Source organism: Venustampulla echinocandica (assembly GCF_003357145.1).
Source record: "Venustampulla echinocandica strain BP 5553 chromosome Unknown scaffold_0, whole genome shotgun sequence".
Taxonomy (NCBI): Eukaryota; Fungi; Ascomycota; class Leotiomycetes; order Helotiales; family Pleuroascaceae; genus Venustampulla; species Venustampulla echinocandica.
Genome location: NW_022474205.1, coordinates 5,784,749 through 5,803,747, shown reverse-complemented (window position 1 = coordinate 5,803,747; position 18,999 = coordinate 5,784,749). Strand labels below are relative to the sequence as shown.

The 18,999-nt window shown below is 48.6% G+C and overlaps 9 protein-coding genes across 9 annotated transcripts; 5 read left to right on the top strand and 4 right to left on the bottom strand.

Annotated features, from left to right (window-relative positions):
- Window positions 1–105: 105 nt before the first annotated feature.
- On the top strand, window positions 106–5,407 carry BP5553_01789 (ARM repeat-containing protein; the record flags this gene model as incomplete). The annotated part of the gene is made up of 6 exons (XM_032010412.1): window positions 106–183; window positions 262–328; window positions 373–753; window positions 801–3,292; window positions 3,353–3,566; window positions 3,618–5,407. 6 exons carry the CDS (start codon window positions 106–108, stop codon window positions 5,405–5,407), a joined length of 5,022 nt encoding a protein of 1,673 aa, XP_031874466.1.
- A 114-nt stretch (window positions 5,408–5,521) lies between these two features.
- Window positions 5,522–6,686, bottom strand: BP5553_01788 (uncharacterized protein; the record flags this gene model as incomplete). Its single annotated transcript, XM_032010411.1, has 3 exons — window positions 5,522–6,112; window positions 6,168–6,299; window positions 6,351–6,686. The coding sequence occupies 3 exons, from the start codon at window positions 6,684–6,686 to the stop codon at window positions 5,522–5,524; spliced, it is 1,059 nt and encodes a 352-aa protein (XP_031874465.1).
- Window positions 6,687–7,081: 395 nt separating this feature from the next.
- On the bottom strand, window positions 7,082–8,041 carry BP5553_01787 (Uncharacterized protein; the record flags this gene model as incomplete). Its single annotated transcript, XM_032010410.1, has 2 exons — window positions 7,082–7,966; window positions 8,018–8,041. The coding sequence occupies 2 exons, from the start codon at window positions 8,039–8,041 to the stop codon at window positions 7,082–7,084; spliced, it is 909 nt and encodes a 302-aa protein (XP_031874464.1).
- Window positions 8,042–8,387: 346 nt separating this feature from the next.
- BP5553_01786 (uncharacterized protein) lies at window positions 8,388–9,660 on the top strand (the record flags this gene model as incomplete). The annotated part of the gene is made up of 2 exons (XM_032010409.1): window positions 8,388–8,833; window positions 8,883–9,660. 2 exons carry the CDS (start codon window positions 8,388–8,390, stop codon window positions 9,658–9,660), a joined length of 1,224 nt encoding a protein of 407 aa, XP_031874463.1.
- Window positions 9,661–10,132: 472 nt separating this feature from the next.
- BP5553_01785 (Protein HIR) lies at window positions 10,133–13,548 on the top strand (the record flags this gene model as incomplete). Its single annotated transcript, XM_032010408.1, has 5 exons — window positions 10,133–10,169; window positions 10,261–10,335; window positions 10,398–10,616; window positions 10,678–13,416; window positions 13,469–13,548. The coding sequence occupies 5 exons, from the start codon at window positions 10,133–10,135 to the stop codon at window positions 13,546–13,548; spliced, it is 3,150 nt and encodes a 1,049-aa protein (XP_031874462.1).
- A 293-nt stretch (window positions 13,549–13,841) lies between these two features.
- Window positions 13,842–16,103, bottom strand: BP5553_01784 (Class II aaRS and biotin synthetase; the record flags this gene model as incomplete). Its single annotated transcript, XM_032010407.1, has 5 exons — window positions 13,842–14,329; window positions 14,375–14,646; window positions 14,694–15,311; window positions 15,361–15,997; window positions 16,067–16,103. The coding sequence occupies 5 exons, from the start codon at window positions 16,101–16,103 to the stop codon at window positions 13,842–13,844; spliced, it is 2,052 nt and encodes a 683-aa protein (XP_031874461.1).
- A 118-nt stretch (window positions 16,104–16,221) lies between these two features.
- BP5553_01783 (Uncharacterized protein) lies at window positions 16,222–16,673 on the top strand (the record flags this gene model as incomplete). Its single annotated transcript, XM_032010406.1, has 4 exons — window positions 16,222–16,289; window positions 16,351–16,382; window positions 16,438–16,511; window positions 16,596–16,673. 4 exons carry the CDS (start codon window positions 16,222–16,224, stop codon window positions 16,671–16,673), a joined length of 252 nt encoding a protein of 83 aa, XP_031874460.1.
- A 308-nt stretch (window positions 16,674–16,981) lies between these two features.
- BP5553_01782 (Uncharacterized protein) lies at window positions 16,982–17,963 on the top strand (the record flags this gene model as incomplete). Its single annotated transcript, XM_032010405.1, has 2 exons — window positions 16,982–17,616; window positions 17,687–17,963. 2 exons carry the CDS (start codon window positions 16,982–16,984, stop codon window positions 17,961–17,963), a joined length of 912 nt encoding a protein of 303 aa, XP_031874459.1.
- Window positions 17,964–18,280: 317 nt separating this feature from the next.
- Window positions 18,281–18,808, bottom strand: BP5553_01781 (uncharacterized protein; the record flags this gene model as incomplete). Its single annotated transcript, XM_032010404.1, has 1 exon — window positions 18,281–18,808. The coding sequence occupies one exon, from the start codon at window positions 18,806–18,808 to the stop codon at window positions 18,281–18,283; it is 528 nt and encodes a 175-aa protein (XP_031874458.1).
- Between the last annotated feature and the right edge of the window lie 191 nt (window positions 18,809–18,999).

Below are 18,999 nucleotides of genomic sequence, written 5' to 3'. Positions count from 1 at the left end.
CTCGTGCTTCGTAGGAAGTACAGCACAAGGAGACTTACCTAGGTAGGGATTCACATTTACATAGCATTCACATGACCATGGAATATTCGGATTCGAACTTATAACATGACGGCCCAAATTCTGTCGTCGGAGCTTGGGAACCTAATCCAGGAGAGCAAAAGGAAACATACGGATCTTCGAAATGTGAGCTTACGTGCCTCCCCACGCGACCTCCCCCCCAAATGGGTGGACACCGATACATCGTACTAACTCGAATACTAGGCCGCTGAAAAGTCTCTGGACGAGCTCAAGGCTCTACGTTCAACCTCTGAAGCCCAGATAGCTGCTGGTAATTCGCCAACTCTCTTGAGACAACATCTCTGACCGACGTAGATCTCTCCCAACGCCCCAATTTCGTGACACCGCTCCTCATTGCATGCGGTACGAAAAATGTAAAGTTCACTGGTATTGCAATTGTATGCTTGCAGCGGCTTGTCGTATCATCTGCCCTTCCAAGGTCAAGACTGAGAGAAGTTCTCGAGGCGTTCAGAGAAGCTACTTCTGCTGGGCTTGATGTCCAGCTCAAGATTCTTCAAGCATTACCGTCGCTTCTTCATAACTACGCGGATGACCTGAAAGGAGAACTGCTAGCGGCTGCTCTGAATATTTGTACTATTCTACAGGCTAGCAAGAATGGCATTGTCAACAACACCGCGGCCGCAACCCTGCAGCAGCTTGTTGTGTCAGTATTTGACAAAGTTGTTACCGAAGACAGTAAGGCCTCCCAAACATTTAGCGATCTATCACTGATAAACAAATAGAAATTGCGCTCGAGGTACCCACTGTTGGTGAAGCACCCGTTGAAAATGGCACCGTACAGCTTCGAGCAGCAGCACTGGATGCATATAGAGTGTTTAATGATCTCTGTCTCCTCACGGAGTCCCAGAAACCACGCTTTCTAAAATCTACTGGCATGCCCCAAACATTCGGCCTGGAGCTTATTGAGTCGGTCTTGACCAATCACTCTGATATATTCTTGTCGCATCCAGAACAAGCTAATATACTGCGCACAAGAGTGATGCCGTTCATTATTAGCTCCTTGTCTCAGAGGTTAAATTTCGCCGTAACTGTCAGGATAGGGCGCATCCTATATATCTTGTTGAGACGACACCTAGATATTCTCGCGTCCGAAGGGGAGATGGCTCTAGGTCTTCTGACCCACATGCTGGACCATGATACTGCATTATGGAAAAGATCTTTGTGCATGGAAGTTCTGAGAGGAATATTCGCCGAGGCTGTGCTTATCAGGCGAATATTTGCCATGTATGATGCACAGGAGGGGAAAAAGGCAATATTAAGAGACCTCGTGGCTGCGTTTGTTCGAATAAGCACGGAGAAACCAGCGATCATTGGCCTAGGACACCAATCTACAATACCTACCGCAAGTTCAGACCGAAGTGCTGGAGCAGATGAGGCGATGCTTGAAGCCAGTGGCGTACCAGGTATTATTAGCAGCTCGGTCGGCTCCAATGAGCCTGTAGCTGGGATTAGTACTCAATGGAGTACCATGCGGGTACCATGCATTGACCAGCTTGACAAGACGGATCCTCCATCAGTGCCGGAGTCGTATATTTACAGTCTTACCCTTGCTTGCATCAGTGGGTTTTCGGAAGGGTTAGCTAAATTCATCCTTCCGTTGACTGTTCCGGACCGCCCTCGAAAGAAACCAGCGCGACAACCGGAAGCAGACTCTAACGTCCGAGAAACGCCCGAACGACGATCTTCGAATAAGAAGAACCCAATTCCAGTAAATCCGCTAGTTCTGGAAGATCACCCGTTGTACGACGAGGTCAAGATTTGTGCAGGAATTGTAGATCAATGCTGGCCTGCTATACTTGCAACATGCTCGACCTTCCTTTATGCCGCGTTGGACTCGGATTATTATCATGGCCTTGTCAGGTCTTTTCAAAAGTTTACCCACGTAGCTGGGCTTCTACGTCTTGCTACCCCACGAGATGCTTTCTTAACTACACTTGGCAAGGCAGCTGTTCCGTCCAGCATTCTATCCACGAGCGCTGGGGCCGCGCCAACTCCATCGACGCCACCGCCTACAGAGACTTCGAGCATGTTTAACAATGCTAAAGGTCTACTCAGCGTCGAAAGTCTAACAGATCGCGGGCGGCAACCTTCGATAGATGTTGGGGTGCCATCTCTTAATACGCGGAACCTTCTGTGTTTACGCGCTCTTCTCAACTTAGGCATTGCCTTGGGACCAACATTGGGTTCAGCTTGGGGCATCATATTGGGCACCCTTCAAGAAGCCGACTTAGTGCTTTTCTCTAGTGCCAAATCAGCGCGGACTCCAACAACTCCAAAGGGCGAGCATGCAAGTGTTAATGACGGGTCATCTGCGCTACTGGCTAACTTCGGGACTGAGATTAAAGCTGTTGAAACAGCTGCCGCTAGACTTCTAGAAAGTACCATTGAGTTCCCAAATGAGTCTTTCCTGGAAGTCGTGACGGCACTTTGCACTTTATTTGGAAGGGATGATATTCCTAAGGCCCTATCCGGACCTACAAGCCCCCCTTCTCCTTCGGCTGATGCACGACGACTGTCTCATACTCATCGAAGAATCCAAAGTATTAACACGGCCCCCGCTACCCAAAACCAGGAGGATCTATTCGCGCTAGCCAAGTTAGGTGAAGTTGGCACCATCAATATTGAAAGACTTATGACCTATGCCCCTGAAATAAGCGGTTGGGGGGTCTTGAGCTCCGAGTTAATACAAGCTGCATGTGCTACTGATAGGCCGCCTTCAGTTAGACTTCGAGCTGCGGAAACGCTAGTTCACCTGATTCTTGAAGCGGCAACTGCGACTTTATCATTCCCAGATGATATTCGAACCCCTGTTCAACTGCAGTTACTCGAAACGCTTCGAGCTGCGCTGCAACCACTTGAGTCAATTGACCGCCAATCGTCGGTGGCAACACACAGCATTGATATTGATGTTCACAAGATAATTCTCGAAGGGCTTAAAAGCATCTTGGAACAATGTGGCGAGACATTCATTAGTGGTTGGGACATTGCCTTTGAAATCATTGGGAGTGTTTTCGTCGATGGCCATGAGAATCAAGCCCGAGGACTGAAGTCTTCTACGACTCGGTCGTCACGGCTGATTCGATCTTCGTTTAGTTCACTGCAACTTATCTGCTCCGATTTCTTGTCATCGCTTCCGAATTCTTGCTTTATAATCCTCGTCGATACCCTTTATAATTTCTGTACTCAGGATGATGATCTTAACATCTCTCTAACTGTAAGTATATCCTGTATATCCCCTACCTACTTTTAAAGAATGAACATACTGACAATTTAGACTGTGACTTTCTTCTGGGTCTTGTCAGATTTCATTTCTGGCAGAACAAGTGCCTTCTCCCTGAATCCAGATCTCATCCAAGGCTCGGATGAACAGCGTCTGGTAGAAATGGCATCTGGCACGGACATCGGAGTTTCTGATGCCGCACTGTGGATGCTGTTGCTCCTGCGCCTAACAGCTGTTACTACAGATGACAGGCTGGAATTGAGAAATAGTAAGACTCGTCGATCAACTAAAGTTACGTTCATTTTCTGACTATTGGAAGGTGCTATTCAAACGCTACTCAGAATATTTGACGCTTACGGAGATCAACTAAGCCCTGAAGCTTGGTCGATGTGTCTACAATCCGTCATATTCAAGTTACTCTCTTCCATGGAAGAGCAGCTCAAGATAGCTAATAAATCGGAATCCTCGGTCTCGGATAAAGAACGGACTGGCTGGAATGAAACCACAGTAATTGTCCTGAGCGGGATTACCAATCTCTTGGCCGACTACTTGGACACACTATCGAGCCATCACACGTTTGGGGCCTCTTGGGACACTTTACTGGGCCATTACAAAACACTACTGGAGTTCCAAGTCCTTGATATAAATACGGCGGTCTTCAATTCTCTGCAGCGGATCCTTGCTAGGGGCAATCTAGCAACAAACGGTAACACGAATTTCGACCGTCCTGCTATTGACCTTGGTTGGGAACTTTGGTCTCACTCCTTGCCAGTCGTGAAACGGGATGTCTCCGACAAGAGATTTGACAACCAGAAGTACTTGCTTGCATACGTTTCAGTTTTGCAAGAGATATATCGATTGGTGCAAGCAGACCTTACTGTGGACCATGTGCAAAGAATGCTTATTTTGCTCCGTGAAGCAATTCAACAGGCCAGTGCGGCGACATACTCTGCAGATATCGAATATCTCACCCCACTGCAAACCCAAGTCCTAGAATCCCTCAAAGCCATTCGCACAGATATCGATGGCGTTCCGGCTGCATTGATCGGTCAGGTATCGGACTTCGTTGGTCTAGCGTTTGAACCGAAGGATGCGTCGTCTCTCGAATCGCAGCGTCCGACGTACGTTGCCTTGTCGAAAGCGTCAATGACTCTGATGGATAGCCTAGTTCTTGCGCATTCATCTGATTGCGGGGTTTATCTGAGTGGCGCTGTGACATCTAGTCTAAATGCTCTTGCGAGACCTATTGTTCTCAAGTACTCCTTTCCCACCGTCACTAAAAGCATATCACCTTGGCGTCGAGCGACAACTTCAGCTCTTACTATTTTGAAGGCGATCCTACCCGTCATAACCAAAGCAGGCCTCAAGGATGACGTGATTAGATCCATATGGGGCTCGATCGTAACCATTGCAAACGCTATCACGACTGCGAACTGTGAGGATGCTCCACAAACGGGCAATATCAAAGACGACCAAGAATTCGATATCACATCCTTCCTCACCCTCCGGACGCTCATAAACCCTGCTCTAGGCTCGCAAACAATTCCCGACAAGACTCGACGCACATACACCGAATCACTCTTCCACACATCCCTCATCCACGCCCCTTTGCCTAATGAACTCCCCTCGGCAAACCAGGAACTTCTTGCCACCCTTTACCAACATCGAAAAGGCCGTACCATAGATCCGCCTCCATCACCACGCTCCAAAATGAGTTACATTTGTTTTGATGAGCTCGTATCCCTCGTAACACTCCATGATAATTCACCTCCCCGGGTTAAACTCGCCCAAGCTGCTGCGCCCTACCTCATTCTGCGCTCAGGGCTGATACTCCGCGCATACATCGCCGATCAGCCGCTCCGTGGCCGTATGCCGCAACCCCTCTCACAACGCAAGGAATTACTATACATTTTGAAAGCATTGGTAGAGTTGAGATGTGAGCCTGATGCCATCCCTGACGCACCGGGGGTAGAAAGCGAGGGGAAGAAGCATTTGCATAGGCTGTACCCGCTGTTGGCTAAGGCAGTGAGGGCTGCAGCGATGGATCAGGAGGTCTTGGAGCTGTTAGGAAAGGCACTTGATGAGGTGGGGATGGAATTTGGTGTTTGACGATTTGTAAAGTTTTGGATGAACGTGCCAGGTTGCATTAAGAGGTGTTAACATGTGTATGATTATCATTCATTAAAAAGAGTTTACTACTCTTTCCTTTTGATTTCTTATTGCTTACTTTGTGTCCTCAATCCTGAATATATACTTGGTAGCGGAATTCTTCCCAGACTTCATATCGGTCAGCCCCTTCTCAACACCGTTCAGGCCGCCAGGGACGACCTCGTACGGATGCCCAGTAAACCATCCTTCCTGCAAGCCTCTCGAGAAAAGCCTGAAAAAGACATGGCCAAATTCTTTCCCTCCAGTCTTCATCCCAGCCTTTCCTCCAGCTGACTCTGGCGCAACGTCTTCATGTACGGCCCCGACCATAGTCCAGCTGTTTGCAATCCCGTCCGGGACGCTGAAATCTTTGATAGGCATCACAGTAGTGATTTTACTGCCTTGTTTTGATAATACTTGGCAAATATTCTGGTAGCTGTTATGTTCACTTATGGCGTCAAGAGCGTAATGAACTTCGTTGGTAGAGGCTTTCTTCAATGCTTCCTTGATACCAGATACAATTCCCTCGTCACCGATACGGTAGTCGATGATTGTGTCGCCTTTGCTGCGGTCGATTAGTCCTTCTACGTAAGCTTGTCCTCTGCCTGAAATGGCGATGATTGGGTGGATGTTAGAGAGTCTGGCGAGTTTGATTGCGAAAGCTCCCTATCAGGTTGTTAGCGATTAGTTTCCTATTATTGTTGAGAGGAGTTATCCTTACAACAGCGCTGGAGCCACCATACACGATTAGAGGGGTTGGGCTCGCTGTTGCTTCTTTCCATGGTTCAGGAAGGCCTAGACGGAAATAGAGAGCAAGGGCAGCAGTCATTGCTGCGAGGGGAATTGTGGAACCCTGTATTTAATATTAGCGAGACGTAACGTTGAGGCCTGGAAATGCTCTCACCTCCTCAAATGATGTCTTCTTTGGCAAATGGAAGGTAGTAGAGGCGAATGCGATAGCGTACTCGGCGAAACTTCCATGGGGCGCAAGCATCTCATGGAATGCAGCAACTCGATCTCCTTTCTTAAATTCAACAACATTTTCGCCCACGGCTTCGACAATACCGGCAATATCGTCGCCAGAATTATGGTCGAGCGTCCGCCATAGAGGCACTTTCCAATCTTTCGGGTTAGAGCCAGAGAAGACAACTTTGATCAGCACTTGGTCTGCTCGGGGCGTTGGGATAGGCACGTCGTGAATTGCTACCGTTGTGACGCTAGAGACAACTGCTTCCTTCATCGTGTAGAGTGTCGCAAGTGGATCGGATAAACTATGGCAATACCTAAAAACCGAACGGGGTTGGAAATTAATAGGCCTCTCAATCCGAATGCACTATATAAGTGGACTTCTTATACTGGCGTTGGAGTGCAATTGTCTGAGAATTGTTTGGTATTTATGACGTGCCATAGGACGATTGCTGACATATCGTGTTGATTTCTAATTAGAAAATAACATTTGATGGCAGTAATAAATAATCCGCCAAGGAATTGCCGACAACCGGGCAACACGAACAAGGGAAGAGTATGAGCTCATCACACCTATACAGTACCCACAGTAAAGGCTCGGGACTCCTGATACGTTGGGGGGCTGTGTAATGAGGTTAATAATGAACAAGAGGTTCCGTGTCAAACCACTCATTTCTGGCGTATATTCTTGGCTTTCCGTTTCTTAAACACAATCTCGGGGGCAACTTGCGTTTGTGGTTCCTGCTTTACAGTTGCATCTGACAGTGGAGGGGCGGTTTCAAGATGGAGGGTCCCATCCGATGGCTCTTTCTTGATGGATGCTGGACCTTGAATGTCGTCGCTAGCTCTTTCACCATTCTCTGGTTCCAGCTTGACTTCCGCCTTGATCTCAGAATCTATTTCCAACTTAGCTTCCTCCTTGATTTCAGAGTTGGCGTCTTTTTCGACTTCGGTTTTGGTTGTTGGACCAGCACCTTTCCGCGTTGCATTGCTCAATAGCACGTCGAGATCGCTATTATCTTCTGCTGCTGGATGTGTCCGATATGCCGAGCCCCATCTTCTCCTCTTGGTTTCAGCTGCGTCTTCTTCTTCCTCTTCAACGGTTCTTTTTCTCACACCTAATGCAATGGCATCCGGCCCTCTTTCCCCATCTGGTACTATAACCCTCTCCGATGTGACCTGCCATTCCCCAGCCATTGCCATCTCAGGTCTAAATTCATCCGGTATACTAACGCCCAATTCTGCCAGCTGTGCTAACTGCTGCTTTCTCTGCGAAGGCGTTGCTTGTGACTTGGGTAATGATGGTGTCGGCCCCCTTCCAAAACCAGATGAGGAAGAAACTGTAGTAGCTCCACCGCCCGTAACCAGCCCATTTAGACGTGCCACTTCCGATTTCGCACGCTCTTTGTCCTTTTCATCTTTCTCGTGCCCGCGGTGTAGGTCTCTGAGAAATCTCTTGAGGTTGCCTTGATGCTTAGGGGTGGCCTCATGGTTCTGCTTCTCGAGTTTCGTGTCCCGTACATATGTTTTGCAGTATTTGCACCAATATTTAGGCTGCAAGTCCATTAGCATCACCAAATAGATTAATCTGGAAAGAGTGCTTACCGTTGACTTCCAATACTCGGACATATTGGCCAGGCCTAGATGACTGCTGCGCAATCAAACTTCTCTGGTTCTGCGCAAAAGATATAGTCACAGGCGGTCTAAGTAAGTAGTGGTGAGCTAGTGCTTCTATCAATTTTATGCTTTAGAAAGTGACTCGAATTGGGTTGGGTTGGGTTGCTTGCGAGTCGATGATGTATTAGTGTTTTTGAAGCGGCTGTACAACCTCGCCGCCGCAGTTCAGCCTCCTTCGCCTCGCGTCCCGCAAAATTTAGCTCCAACCTCACGAGGCAGCGAGCACCGACGTTTCTCTTGCTCTGGCACAACTCACGACAATCATATCATGGGGTTGGCATCGCGCATACCGTTAAATATGGCCTCATCCAGCGGAATGCTGCGCAAGGGCATCACATCCATCGTTCCCCGGACTACGGTGGGAAGAGCTGCCCTTCCTGCTTTCCAACGACAGCTCCATGACGGCCAAGCACGATCGCAAAGCACCAGCTTATTAGGACTCCAGAACAACAACCCTAATATCCCAACCTCCTACTTCCAACGCCCCTCGCTACCTGCCAATACCATTGTTCGATTTGTACCCCAACAAACCGCGTGGATTGTTGAGCGCATGGGAAAGTTCAACAAGATATTGGAACCAGGCCTTGCTATTCTAGTACCATTCCTTGACCGGATAGCATACGTCAAGAGCTTGAAGGAATCTGCAATAGAGATACCCAGCCAGAGTGCCATCACGGCGGACAATGTTACGCTTGAGCTTGATGGCGTCCTATATACCAGAGTATTCGATGCTTATAAAGCAAGGTATGTTCCCTTCCATAATCCCCCGTTCGGCTTTGCTAAGGATTTACAGTTATGGAGTTGAAGACGCCGAATACGCTATCTCCCAGCTAGCCCAAACAACTATGCGTTCAGAAATTGGCCAGTTGACGCTCGATCATGTCCTGAAGGAGCGCGCGGCTCTCAATACCAATATCACACAGGCCATCAACGAAGCAGCACAAGACTGGGGCGTCGTCTGCCTCAGGTATGAAATTAGAGATATCCATGCACCGGAAGGTGTCGTGGAAGCCATGCACAGACAAGTCACGGCCGAGCGAAGCAAGAGAGCAGAGATTCTGGATTCCGAGGGCCAGAGGCAGAGTGCTATTAATATTGCCGAGGGAAGGAAACAGAGTGTTATTCTGGCGTCTGAGGCATTGAGGAGTGAGCAGATCAATATGGCTAGTGGTGAGGCGGAAGCGATCTTGCTGAGAGCGAAAGCTACGGCTGCAGGTATTGAGGCAGTTGCGAAGAGCATAATGGAAGGAAAGGAATCTGCCCAAAATGCTGTCAGTCTCAGCGTGGCGGAGAAGTATGTGGATGCGTTTGGCAAATTGGCAAAGGAAGGCACTGCGGTTGTTGTACCAGGGAATGTTGGCGACATTGGAAGCATGATTGCAAGCGCAATGGCAGTGTATGGACAGGTCGGAGATGCCCAGGCTAAGACAATAGCAGCGAGGACGTTGGAAGCCCAGAAGTCCGCAGCACAGGAGGGTTCGGAGAGCCAGCCGTCTCAAGCAGAGTCACCAAACGACGAGATGAAGAGGAGCATGCTCGATTCTTTTGAGAATGCGAGAAAAAAGAAGTGAGGGAACTGGGCTGAACTAAACAAGGAGTAAAAAGTTGTACAACAGTGTCTATATTATTCATTAAAGGGAGACGGTGCAAAGGCTTTAGTCGCAGGAAGATAAATAGCGGAAAACCTCTAATCCACTCAACCGTACTAGACGCGTATGTAGAGCTATCAATAAGCAGCCAGTATCTTGCCTATCGTGAGCGAAGTGGAGGTATTCAGAGCATTTGAGTTTGAAAGGTGTACGTAGTTCTCCGTACCTGGACTATTTATTGCACCCAATGCCGAGCCCATAAGCCACCGCTAAATATATGCCGATCAGTGACAGACCCCGGCGCCCGAAACGCCATCCTCAGGCGAAGTGGCCTGGCTGGCGCTGGCGCATCTTGCAGCATGAAAATAGTCGCGACTTCGCGTTGCTCCGTTCTCAAGCTCCGATAAAACCAACAACTTAACGATGCCCATCGATCACTTCTCTGGTGACAACCATGAAGTTCATCAAGCCAGCCTGGCTGACGCATAGTGGTACGTCGGCGTGTCTAGTGTTGATCCATCTCCAGTAGGAATCCTTGTGACAGTTGGCTAACTTCTGCGCCCTTTGCGCCCGCAATATTAGGAGAACAGAAAGACTTCGAGGTTTACAGCTGTCACGTATCGCCCGATGGGGCCAGGCTAGCTACTGCTGCTGGAGGTACGAATATCATGGCGATGGAATCAAAATTAAATATAGCGCTGATGGGATGGTTTAAATAGATGGCCACGTTCGAATATGGTCCACCGAAGCCATTCTCCAAGCAGGAGATCCCAATCACTCCAAGCCCAAGCAATTATGTCATATGAGCTATCATTCGGGGACCATTCATACGGTTAGATTCTCACCAAACGGTCGTTGGCTAGCTTCGGGCGCAGATGACAAGATCATATGTATCTACGCCATCGACGCGAATCCACCCGCGCACTCAGCTTCATTCGGTATAGCATGCCATTCCACATTGGCCCGAATATACATAGACTGATTCTAATGGCGAAACAGGAACGAATGAGCCAGCTCCCGTTGAAAATTGGAAAATCGTCAGGCGGTTAATTGGACACGAGAACGATGTGCAGGATCTAGGCTGGTCTTATGATTGCTCAATACTAGTATCAGTTGGACTGGACTCGAAAATCGTCGTCTGGTCTGGGCATACGTTTGAGAAGTTGAAGACTCTCTCAGTTCATCAGAGCCATGTTAAAGGAATTACCTTCGATCCTGCGAACAAGTACTTTGCGACAGCGAGCGATGACCGCACGATTAAACTCTTCCGATTCACCTCTCCACTTCCTAATGCTACCGCCTACGACTCTATCAACAATTTTGTGCTCGAGCACACTATTGTTGCACCCTTTGCTTCTTCTCCTCTCACAACCTATTTCCGAAGGTGTTCTTGGTCGCCAGATGGAAATCATATTGCTGCTGCAAATGCCGTGAATGGGCCTGTCAGCTCGGTCGCGATCATCAATCGAGGGCTCTGGGATAGTGATATCAATCTTATTGGACATGAAGGTCCTACGGAAGTCTGCACATTCTCACCACGTCTATTCAGCAAACAAGAAATCAGCCCTGAAACTACCGATAATAGCGGGTATAGTACTCAAGCTTTAGTTACCGTTATTGCGTGTGCTGGACAGGATAAAACTTTAAGTATCTGGAATACTAGCTCTTCAAGGCCGTTGGTCGTGTGTCAAGATTTGGCAGCAAAATCGATTTCGGATCTTGCTTGGACCCCAGATGGCCTAACTATTTTTGCGTCAAGTTTGGATGGGAGTATAATTGCGTTGGAGTTCGAAAAGGGGGAGCTTGGCTTCATAGCACCCCTGTCAGAGAACGACAAAGCCTTGCAAAAGTTTGGCGTCAATAGAAGAGGAGTTGGTGTTGTTGAAGATGTCGCTGCTCTTCGACTAGAGGAGAGAAGCAAGGCCGGGGAGCTACGAGGGGCAGAAGGGAGGATGGGAGCGCTTATGGGAGATGCCGCCTCAAATCCGACGCCCGTGTTGAATGGGGATGGCAACACTAATGGAACCTCAACCCCAATGACTGGAGTAACATCTACTGCACCTGCGGTAACGAACGGTCGATCCCCCGCCCAAGATACGCCAGCACCAGCACCTGCCGTTGTGAAGGACCCCAATGCAGAGAAATTGGAAGCAATGAAACAGCGGGTTACTATCACAAAGGAAGGAAAAAAGAGAGTTGCACCTTTACTTGTTTCCTCCTCTGGAACAGGACTCTCTTCGTTGCCTCAGTCACAGTTGATGGCTGCAAGTTCTAGCAACGCCCCAAATGATGCCCCCCAATCAATACTAGATCTATCCAAACCATACGACGGCCTTCCAAGAGGTGGTCTAGCAGCGATGTTACTTGGGAATAAACGCAAATCTGTTGCCCTTGAAGAGGACGAGCAGGACGACCAAGCCAACAAACGAGCTGCTGCTGGAGGAGCCAACGGTCCAATTCCAATCATGGTTAACGGGGTAAATGGAGTAGAGCCAGCTATCCCTCTCTTACCTGAGAATGGTGTAGTGCCGACTCCCGAATTCATCAGACCAGCTGTCGTAAACCCTGCGATGTCAGTCAGTCAAGTAAGATTAGCGGTGCCCAAAGTACGAACACATATTCTAAGATCTCTCGACCGCGGTGCTTTGCCATCAACTTCGGGAACAAACGGCACTATCAACGGAGCAGAGGAATCTACAAAAGCGATCGACGATGTAGTTTTCGAAGCTCAGAATCCATCGAACCCATCCCAAATGAGGGATCCTTCGAAAATCAGCGCAAGCAAACGAGGCGTTAACCTCTGGCAAGACTTTCTACCCCGAGCTGTCATTCTGGTTACCGGGAATAAGAACTTTTGGGTAGCTGCTTGTGAGGATGGAAGTATCTATACTTGGACTCCTGCTGGGCGTCGGATATTCAATGCTTTAGTTCTGGAGGCTCAGCCGGTCATAATAGAATGCAGAGGGTGGTGGCTACTCTGCATAACCGCGGTTGGTATGTGCTACGTGTGGAATCTCAAGACACATGGGTCTCCTCATCCGCCAGTGTCGCTCGCGCCGATATTAGACATTGCATTGCACTCTTTGGGTATGCATACGACCAGCGCTCCGGGCGTCACTTCCGCACATCTGAACTCCACTGGTCATATCATTGTTACACTTAGCAACGGCGATGGTTACCTCTACTCACCATCGATGTATGTATGGCAACGCCTATCAGAGGCTTGGTGGGCCGTTGGAAGTCAGTACTGGAATTCGAACGACTCGTCAATTAACACCTTGCAATCGACTGGCGTTGGTCCTGATTCAAGGCGGGATGGGGTTACAACTTCCAACATCTCCGCAGGCATTATACCGCACCTTGAACGGCATACTACGAACGAAGTCCTTCTCAAGGGCCGAGCGTACCACCTTCAACGGCTCATCAAGTCCCTGCTATCTCGGGAAGGGTTCGAGGGCTTCGAGTCCGGTGTCAGCATCGCACATCTAGAGAATCGTGTGGCGGCGGCGTTACAGCTAGGCGCAAGAGACGAATTCCGGATTTACCTCTTTATGTACGCAAAGCGCCTTGGAGCTCAAGGTCTGAAGACCAAAGTAGAAGAGCTCCTGAAGACCATTCTCGGCGGTATCCTTCAAGATAAGACGGAGGGTGAGAAGGGTGAAGGCTGGCTTAGCGAAGATGATAAACTCTGCGGGTGGGATAGAAAGGAGTTGTTAAAGGAGGTTGTCTTAATTCTCGGTAAGCTACTTCCATATTTGAGATAACACGGGTTCGAGCTAACATAATACAGGGAAATTCCGAGATCTGCAAAGGCTTACCGTGCAATACTCACGGGTGCTTGGTATGGATGAGGATGAAAATGAGGCTTGAGCTACTTCTTTTTTGCCTGGAATATTTTGCGGCGGCGTTATGGTTGGCGTGAGAGGAGTGGCGAACTTGTATAGTGCTTGGGATGGTTTGGTTGAAGACAACAGTGTAAGGATATTACAGGATTTGAAGTGCGCTTGCAACAATGGATCGAGCAGCCCTTGAGCCATGTAGCTCAGACTTATATAGGACGAGTTCATGATTCTGACCGCACGACAGCTTTTGCAAGATCTTGGTACGAGTGCGTTATTCTTGTTCGCTATTGACGGGCATGTTCTAGTTATACATCTCTGAACCTAAACCTTCCGTTTCAAGAGACCTTTCAAAAAATCAAAACTGTTACTATCACTTTGCAACTCCCAAACCTTGCCCGTGGGCCGATCCTCCCAGCCTAGCTCTTCCGCAAGCAGCAAGCCCCAATTTCTCGTGATTCCCTTTATCCTAGCCCTGGCACCTCCCTGCGTCTCCAGCGTCACAATCTGATCCGTATGAAGCCAATTATCGTAATATCTCTGTTCGATCGCCCGATCGAACCCCGTGCGACAGAAAGATTTGTAGAGTATCTCGAATTTGGTGAGGATCCGCGCGAGGAGCTTTTCTAGGGTGAAAGGGGGAAGGTGGGATGGTAAAAGAGCGTTGAGAGAGGTTGTTGGGGCGGCGTTGGTGGTGTTGAGGCCGATGCCAACCACTAGGTCGTAGTTCCCTGAGGAATATGAGGAGTTTACGAGGATGCCCCCGATTTTGACGTACTCTTTCTTGCCTGGTTTTGTTGGGTCTTGGGCGTCTGCACAAATTAGCCTGGGTTACTCTGATGAATACGTGTACTTACATATGTCATTCGGCCATTTTAATTTTACAGGCGTCTCTTGATACCCCGGGTCGTATGATTTTATACCCTCCACAGTTGCCAGTGCTGCTAGGTACTGTATGAAAACAACTGGGGCTGTATTACTGAGGTCCATTGGATGCTTCATGCATACAGAGAATATCAATGATCCGGCAGGCGATACCCACACATTCGAGCCCCGACCTCGGCCAGCCACCTGGGTAGTTGCTGTGACTGTGAAGCCTTCTGGGATATGGGAAAGCAACTTCGGATTCCTGCGACCTATTAGCGGTGTCTTTGCACACGTTATTTTGATACGTACTTTTCCAGTATTGTATTAGTACTTGTCACAACTTCCCCATACATCAGCGCCTGCCCAAAGTCCTCTGCCTCTCCTTCACTCTCATGCTGGTACTTCCTCAGGTTTGCGTAGAACGAATGGTGGTTGAAGCAAGGCGTCTCTTTCGTTCCGGGCCAGTCCGTTTCATGGGGGATTATGCGTTTGACAATCGCGTTAAAGTCGACTATTCTGTCATCCGAACCGGAATCGGACTTCTCGTCAGCCCCATGCTCTACATTTGCGCCAGACAGACCAGGTAATGGAAGTGATTTGGCAAGAGAGTTTAGGGACCACCGAGAACTCCGTTTCTCAATATGGAAAGTATCATTCTCCCCTTTGATGTACTCTTCGCCATCTTCAATAGTAATAATGTCTTCCCATGATGCGAGTAGTTCGCCCACCAAATAATGATGTTGAGATGAGAGATGAAGGCGAGAGAGGGAAGGTACCGAAGATTTCTCCTGATTCACGGCCAGCTCAAGCTTTGTTAATAATGCTTTGAGGAAGTTAACCCGGGACTCATTATCCTCAGCCAATGCCTGCACAACTTTTGGATAACCAGGGCCATTGGCATTGGGGTTGAGGTTTATAGCGGCAAATCTAATACCACGGATTAGTTACAAATCCCTGTTGGAACCGAGCAACTTACTCCGGATGTGGACCTGTCAATACCGCTCTACCCTCACCGACCTTGCAATATACAATAGCAGCAGGTCCTTCTCCTCCATCGATATCTGTAGGGTCCGCGTAGGTTGCAAGAACCTCAACGCCTTTATCTGCATACTTTCCAGCATCCACAAATAGACCGCCGCCATTGTAGTATGATCGAAAGCTTTGAAGATCACTCTCCCCTTTGAAAGCTTCCTTGTTGACTTGCAGCTTCACAGCTTTCGCTCCAGCTTCGCTATGGTATACGAAGCCTTTGAACGCGCATCCCCGACAAATCCCAGGAAATAAAGTCAATTCTCGAGGCCCGACGACCTCCAACTTCCCATTGCCCACCTCAAACTCACACCTTGAGCTACCATAGTAACCTCCAGCGCAGAACCCGAGGTACGCTCCGCCTCGACGCAGATATTGTTGAATGCGTCGATTGCCCTCCCCATTCAGGGATCGACAATATCCCAAATCAGCGCCTCCGGGAAATACAAGAAGGGCACAGGAAGGTGTCCAGGGTTCCTTAAGGATGACAGTATCAGTCACGGGAATGACGGCGTAGTTTGGTGAGAGCAAACGACGGAGAGTATACAGGCAATGCCTGACGGACTCGATCGTACTTCCATTGCCTGAAAAAAGAAGAGTGTTAACTAAACATTTTATTTTAAAAATAAGAGGGAGCTAGTTATATATCATACCTGAGTAGACAAGGACATTCATTTTTCTCTCCACCATGATCGTATCGCGGACCGGTTCCAACCGAGGGAGTCAATTGCTGCACCGTAACTTAACCTCACACCTTGGAATCTTGGAACCTTGTAACCTTCACACCAGGGGAGCAGAAACCACAAATATGTCGAAATCCGAGAGCGATTCGAAAAGGGCCGCGGCAGCTGAAGACGATGATGAGCCAGATGACTGGTGAGATATTGCCCTTGCCCCTGTACCTAGCTTCCCAACGGACTAAAGATTTCTGCTGCAGGGACAAGCGGATTTTCAGCACCGGATGTGCAGGTGAGTCTGATCTTATATCACCGAGAGTTCCGGAGACCGATAACCATTCTAACAGGAGATGCAGCGGAGAACACGAGGATGAACGATTGCTATTATGACAAGAAGGATTGGAGGTTATGCAAGGACGAGGTGAGTTTTAAAGGCTATTTACTTCCCGCTGTGGCTTTAGCGATAAGTTCCAGTTGGTGACTGACTCTTTCCTCTACTATATAGCTGGAGAAGTTCCGGCAATGTTGGAAGCAGCAACAGAATGATAAGAGGACCGAGATGAAAGATGTGAAAGATGCTTAAGTACCTAGGTAAATAATGGAGCGACAACGCCGGTCCGGTGATAGTATGAGAAGTTTATCTACTGGGGATATGTAAGGAGAGCTTGAAAAGATTGTATTACCACCTGTATAATAAACCACATATCTCTTCTCCTGATTAAATCAGTTTCATAAAAATAAATACTTTCAAACGCATCGCGGTGTTGCTCTGACTTTAATCCACTTTCACACGAAATTCAGGTGGCGCAAACGCGAGCTCCTGCATACAACCATCGCGAACAGCCTCGCGTCCAACTTATTTTCCAAAGCTCACCGACCATACAGACGACCATGGCAACATTAATTCTTAGGGCAACGCGCTCTGCGTTATCAGAAGCAACCTCAACCTCTATACATGCGTCAACCTCTTTAACAGGAGCCATCGCACGTTCGACCGCCTCGAAATCTAGCAGAACAAGAGCCCAATTTCAACATCTTTCCAGACCTTTCTCTTCGACGTCCCGATCCCATCAAGTCGCCCCCTCTGCCTCAACTCCAACTCCAAACTATCCCCGCAAGGTCAGCAATAATAATATCAATAAGAATGCAACAACAAAACCTCCCGCCCCCTCCGCGAAACCTTCCGCCATAGACGATCAATCACCCATCAAAGACATGACTGGCGGCCTAGCGGACGAGCCACTCATCCTCGACGAAGGAGTTAGGCAGGTGGATTGGACGAGGTCATTCCACGGCTTATCGGCCCAACCGTTTTCAAAGGAAGCAGCAGACGTGTTGCTCGCGCCAATACCTTTCGATGATGTGGAAGTCAAGCCGGACGGGATCATATATCTGCCAGAGATTAAATACAGGAGGATATTGAATCGATCTTTTGGACCAGGGGGTTGGGGATTGGCACCGAGAGGAGAGACCATTGTTACGGGGAAGAGTATCACGAGAGAATATGCACTTGTTGCACATGGAAGGTAAGCTTGCTCTCGACCTTGCTCGTGAGTTTATTGTGATACGGGAACTGATTGAGGTGCGGTTTTATAGGTTAGTATCCGTCGCCCGAGGAGAACAGGACTATTTCTCGCCCGAAGGCATTCCAACTGCCACCGAAGGGTGTAAATCCAACGCCCTGATGCGGTGTTGCAAAGATCTAGGGGTGGCCAGCGAGTTATGGGATCCGAGATATATCAGAGTGTTTATGAAGGAGAAAGCGAAACAGGTTTGGGTCGAGCACGTACCCTCGAAGAAGAAGAAGCAGATATGGTTGAGGAAAGATGATGAAGTCAGGTATCCATTCAAGGAAACCAAATACAACGCATAGAGGGATGGTTGCACAACTGGCGTCCACTGGCATACTTTATACCCGGAGGAAATCTGTACATTTCTGGTCAGATAGTAGGCAAATTTCCACTCTGATCGGCCCATATCGCACAGCATTCACGGAGTTGGCATTGGATTATGTAGAATTATTAGAACTATCTCACTATGGGTGTCCCATGCTGCGAATTGATCCTCCAATCTAGCACCCGGCCAATTCTAGGGCCAACATAAATATCCATCCTATACTCCGTATACATATACGTACCATCCTTTTCTCTTCCTACTGCTTCCCCCCAGCCAAGCTCAACCCTACGCACATCAATTCAAGACACTCCAAAGTCCCAGCCCAAGCCCCGTTCCAAGCATCAAACACCTCCCCAAATGCAACACCGCCCACCAATCAACCAGCTGATGCACGGTCTCCCCCTCCACTGTAATATCAACAGCGTTGTCCATCTTTCCTAAACCCCTAACTTCTTCCTCCTTCCTGAGCAACTTCCCATTCGTGCCCCGCATAACAATCAAGGTATAGGGCACAATAGCTACATTCAACACCCCGGCAGCCACATATCCAGCCAACCATCCGCTTATTTCGCGGTTATGAATTTTATAGGCGAGATAGAAGAAGGAGGCAGAGGTAATGGCGGTGTTGACTTGGGCTACGGTTTTCATAGTGCCGTAGAGCGAGGCCCATTGTCGGAGAAGAACGCCGCTAGGGGATTGGAGCAAGATCGGGGTGAAGAGGAAAGATATGCTGAGGGCAGTGCCGGTCATAAGGGAGGAGGATGTTAGACCGATAGCTTGAGTAATGCGGAGAGGGAGGGGGACGGTGGAATGAGTTGCCATTTTGGTAGATTTGGTATAGGAGTGATGGATAGATCAGTAGGTGATGGATTCGTTGGTATAGACTGTATATATTAGTGAGATATAGGGAAATATAGCACAGGGCGGTGGTGGTGGTGTTGTCGTGCCTCGGTATAGTAGGTGGTATGATTCCTCTATGCGGTGATGTAGGAGGTGAAGGTCGGATCCCTGCC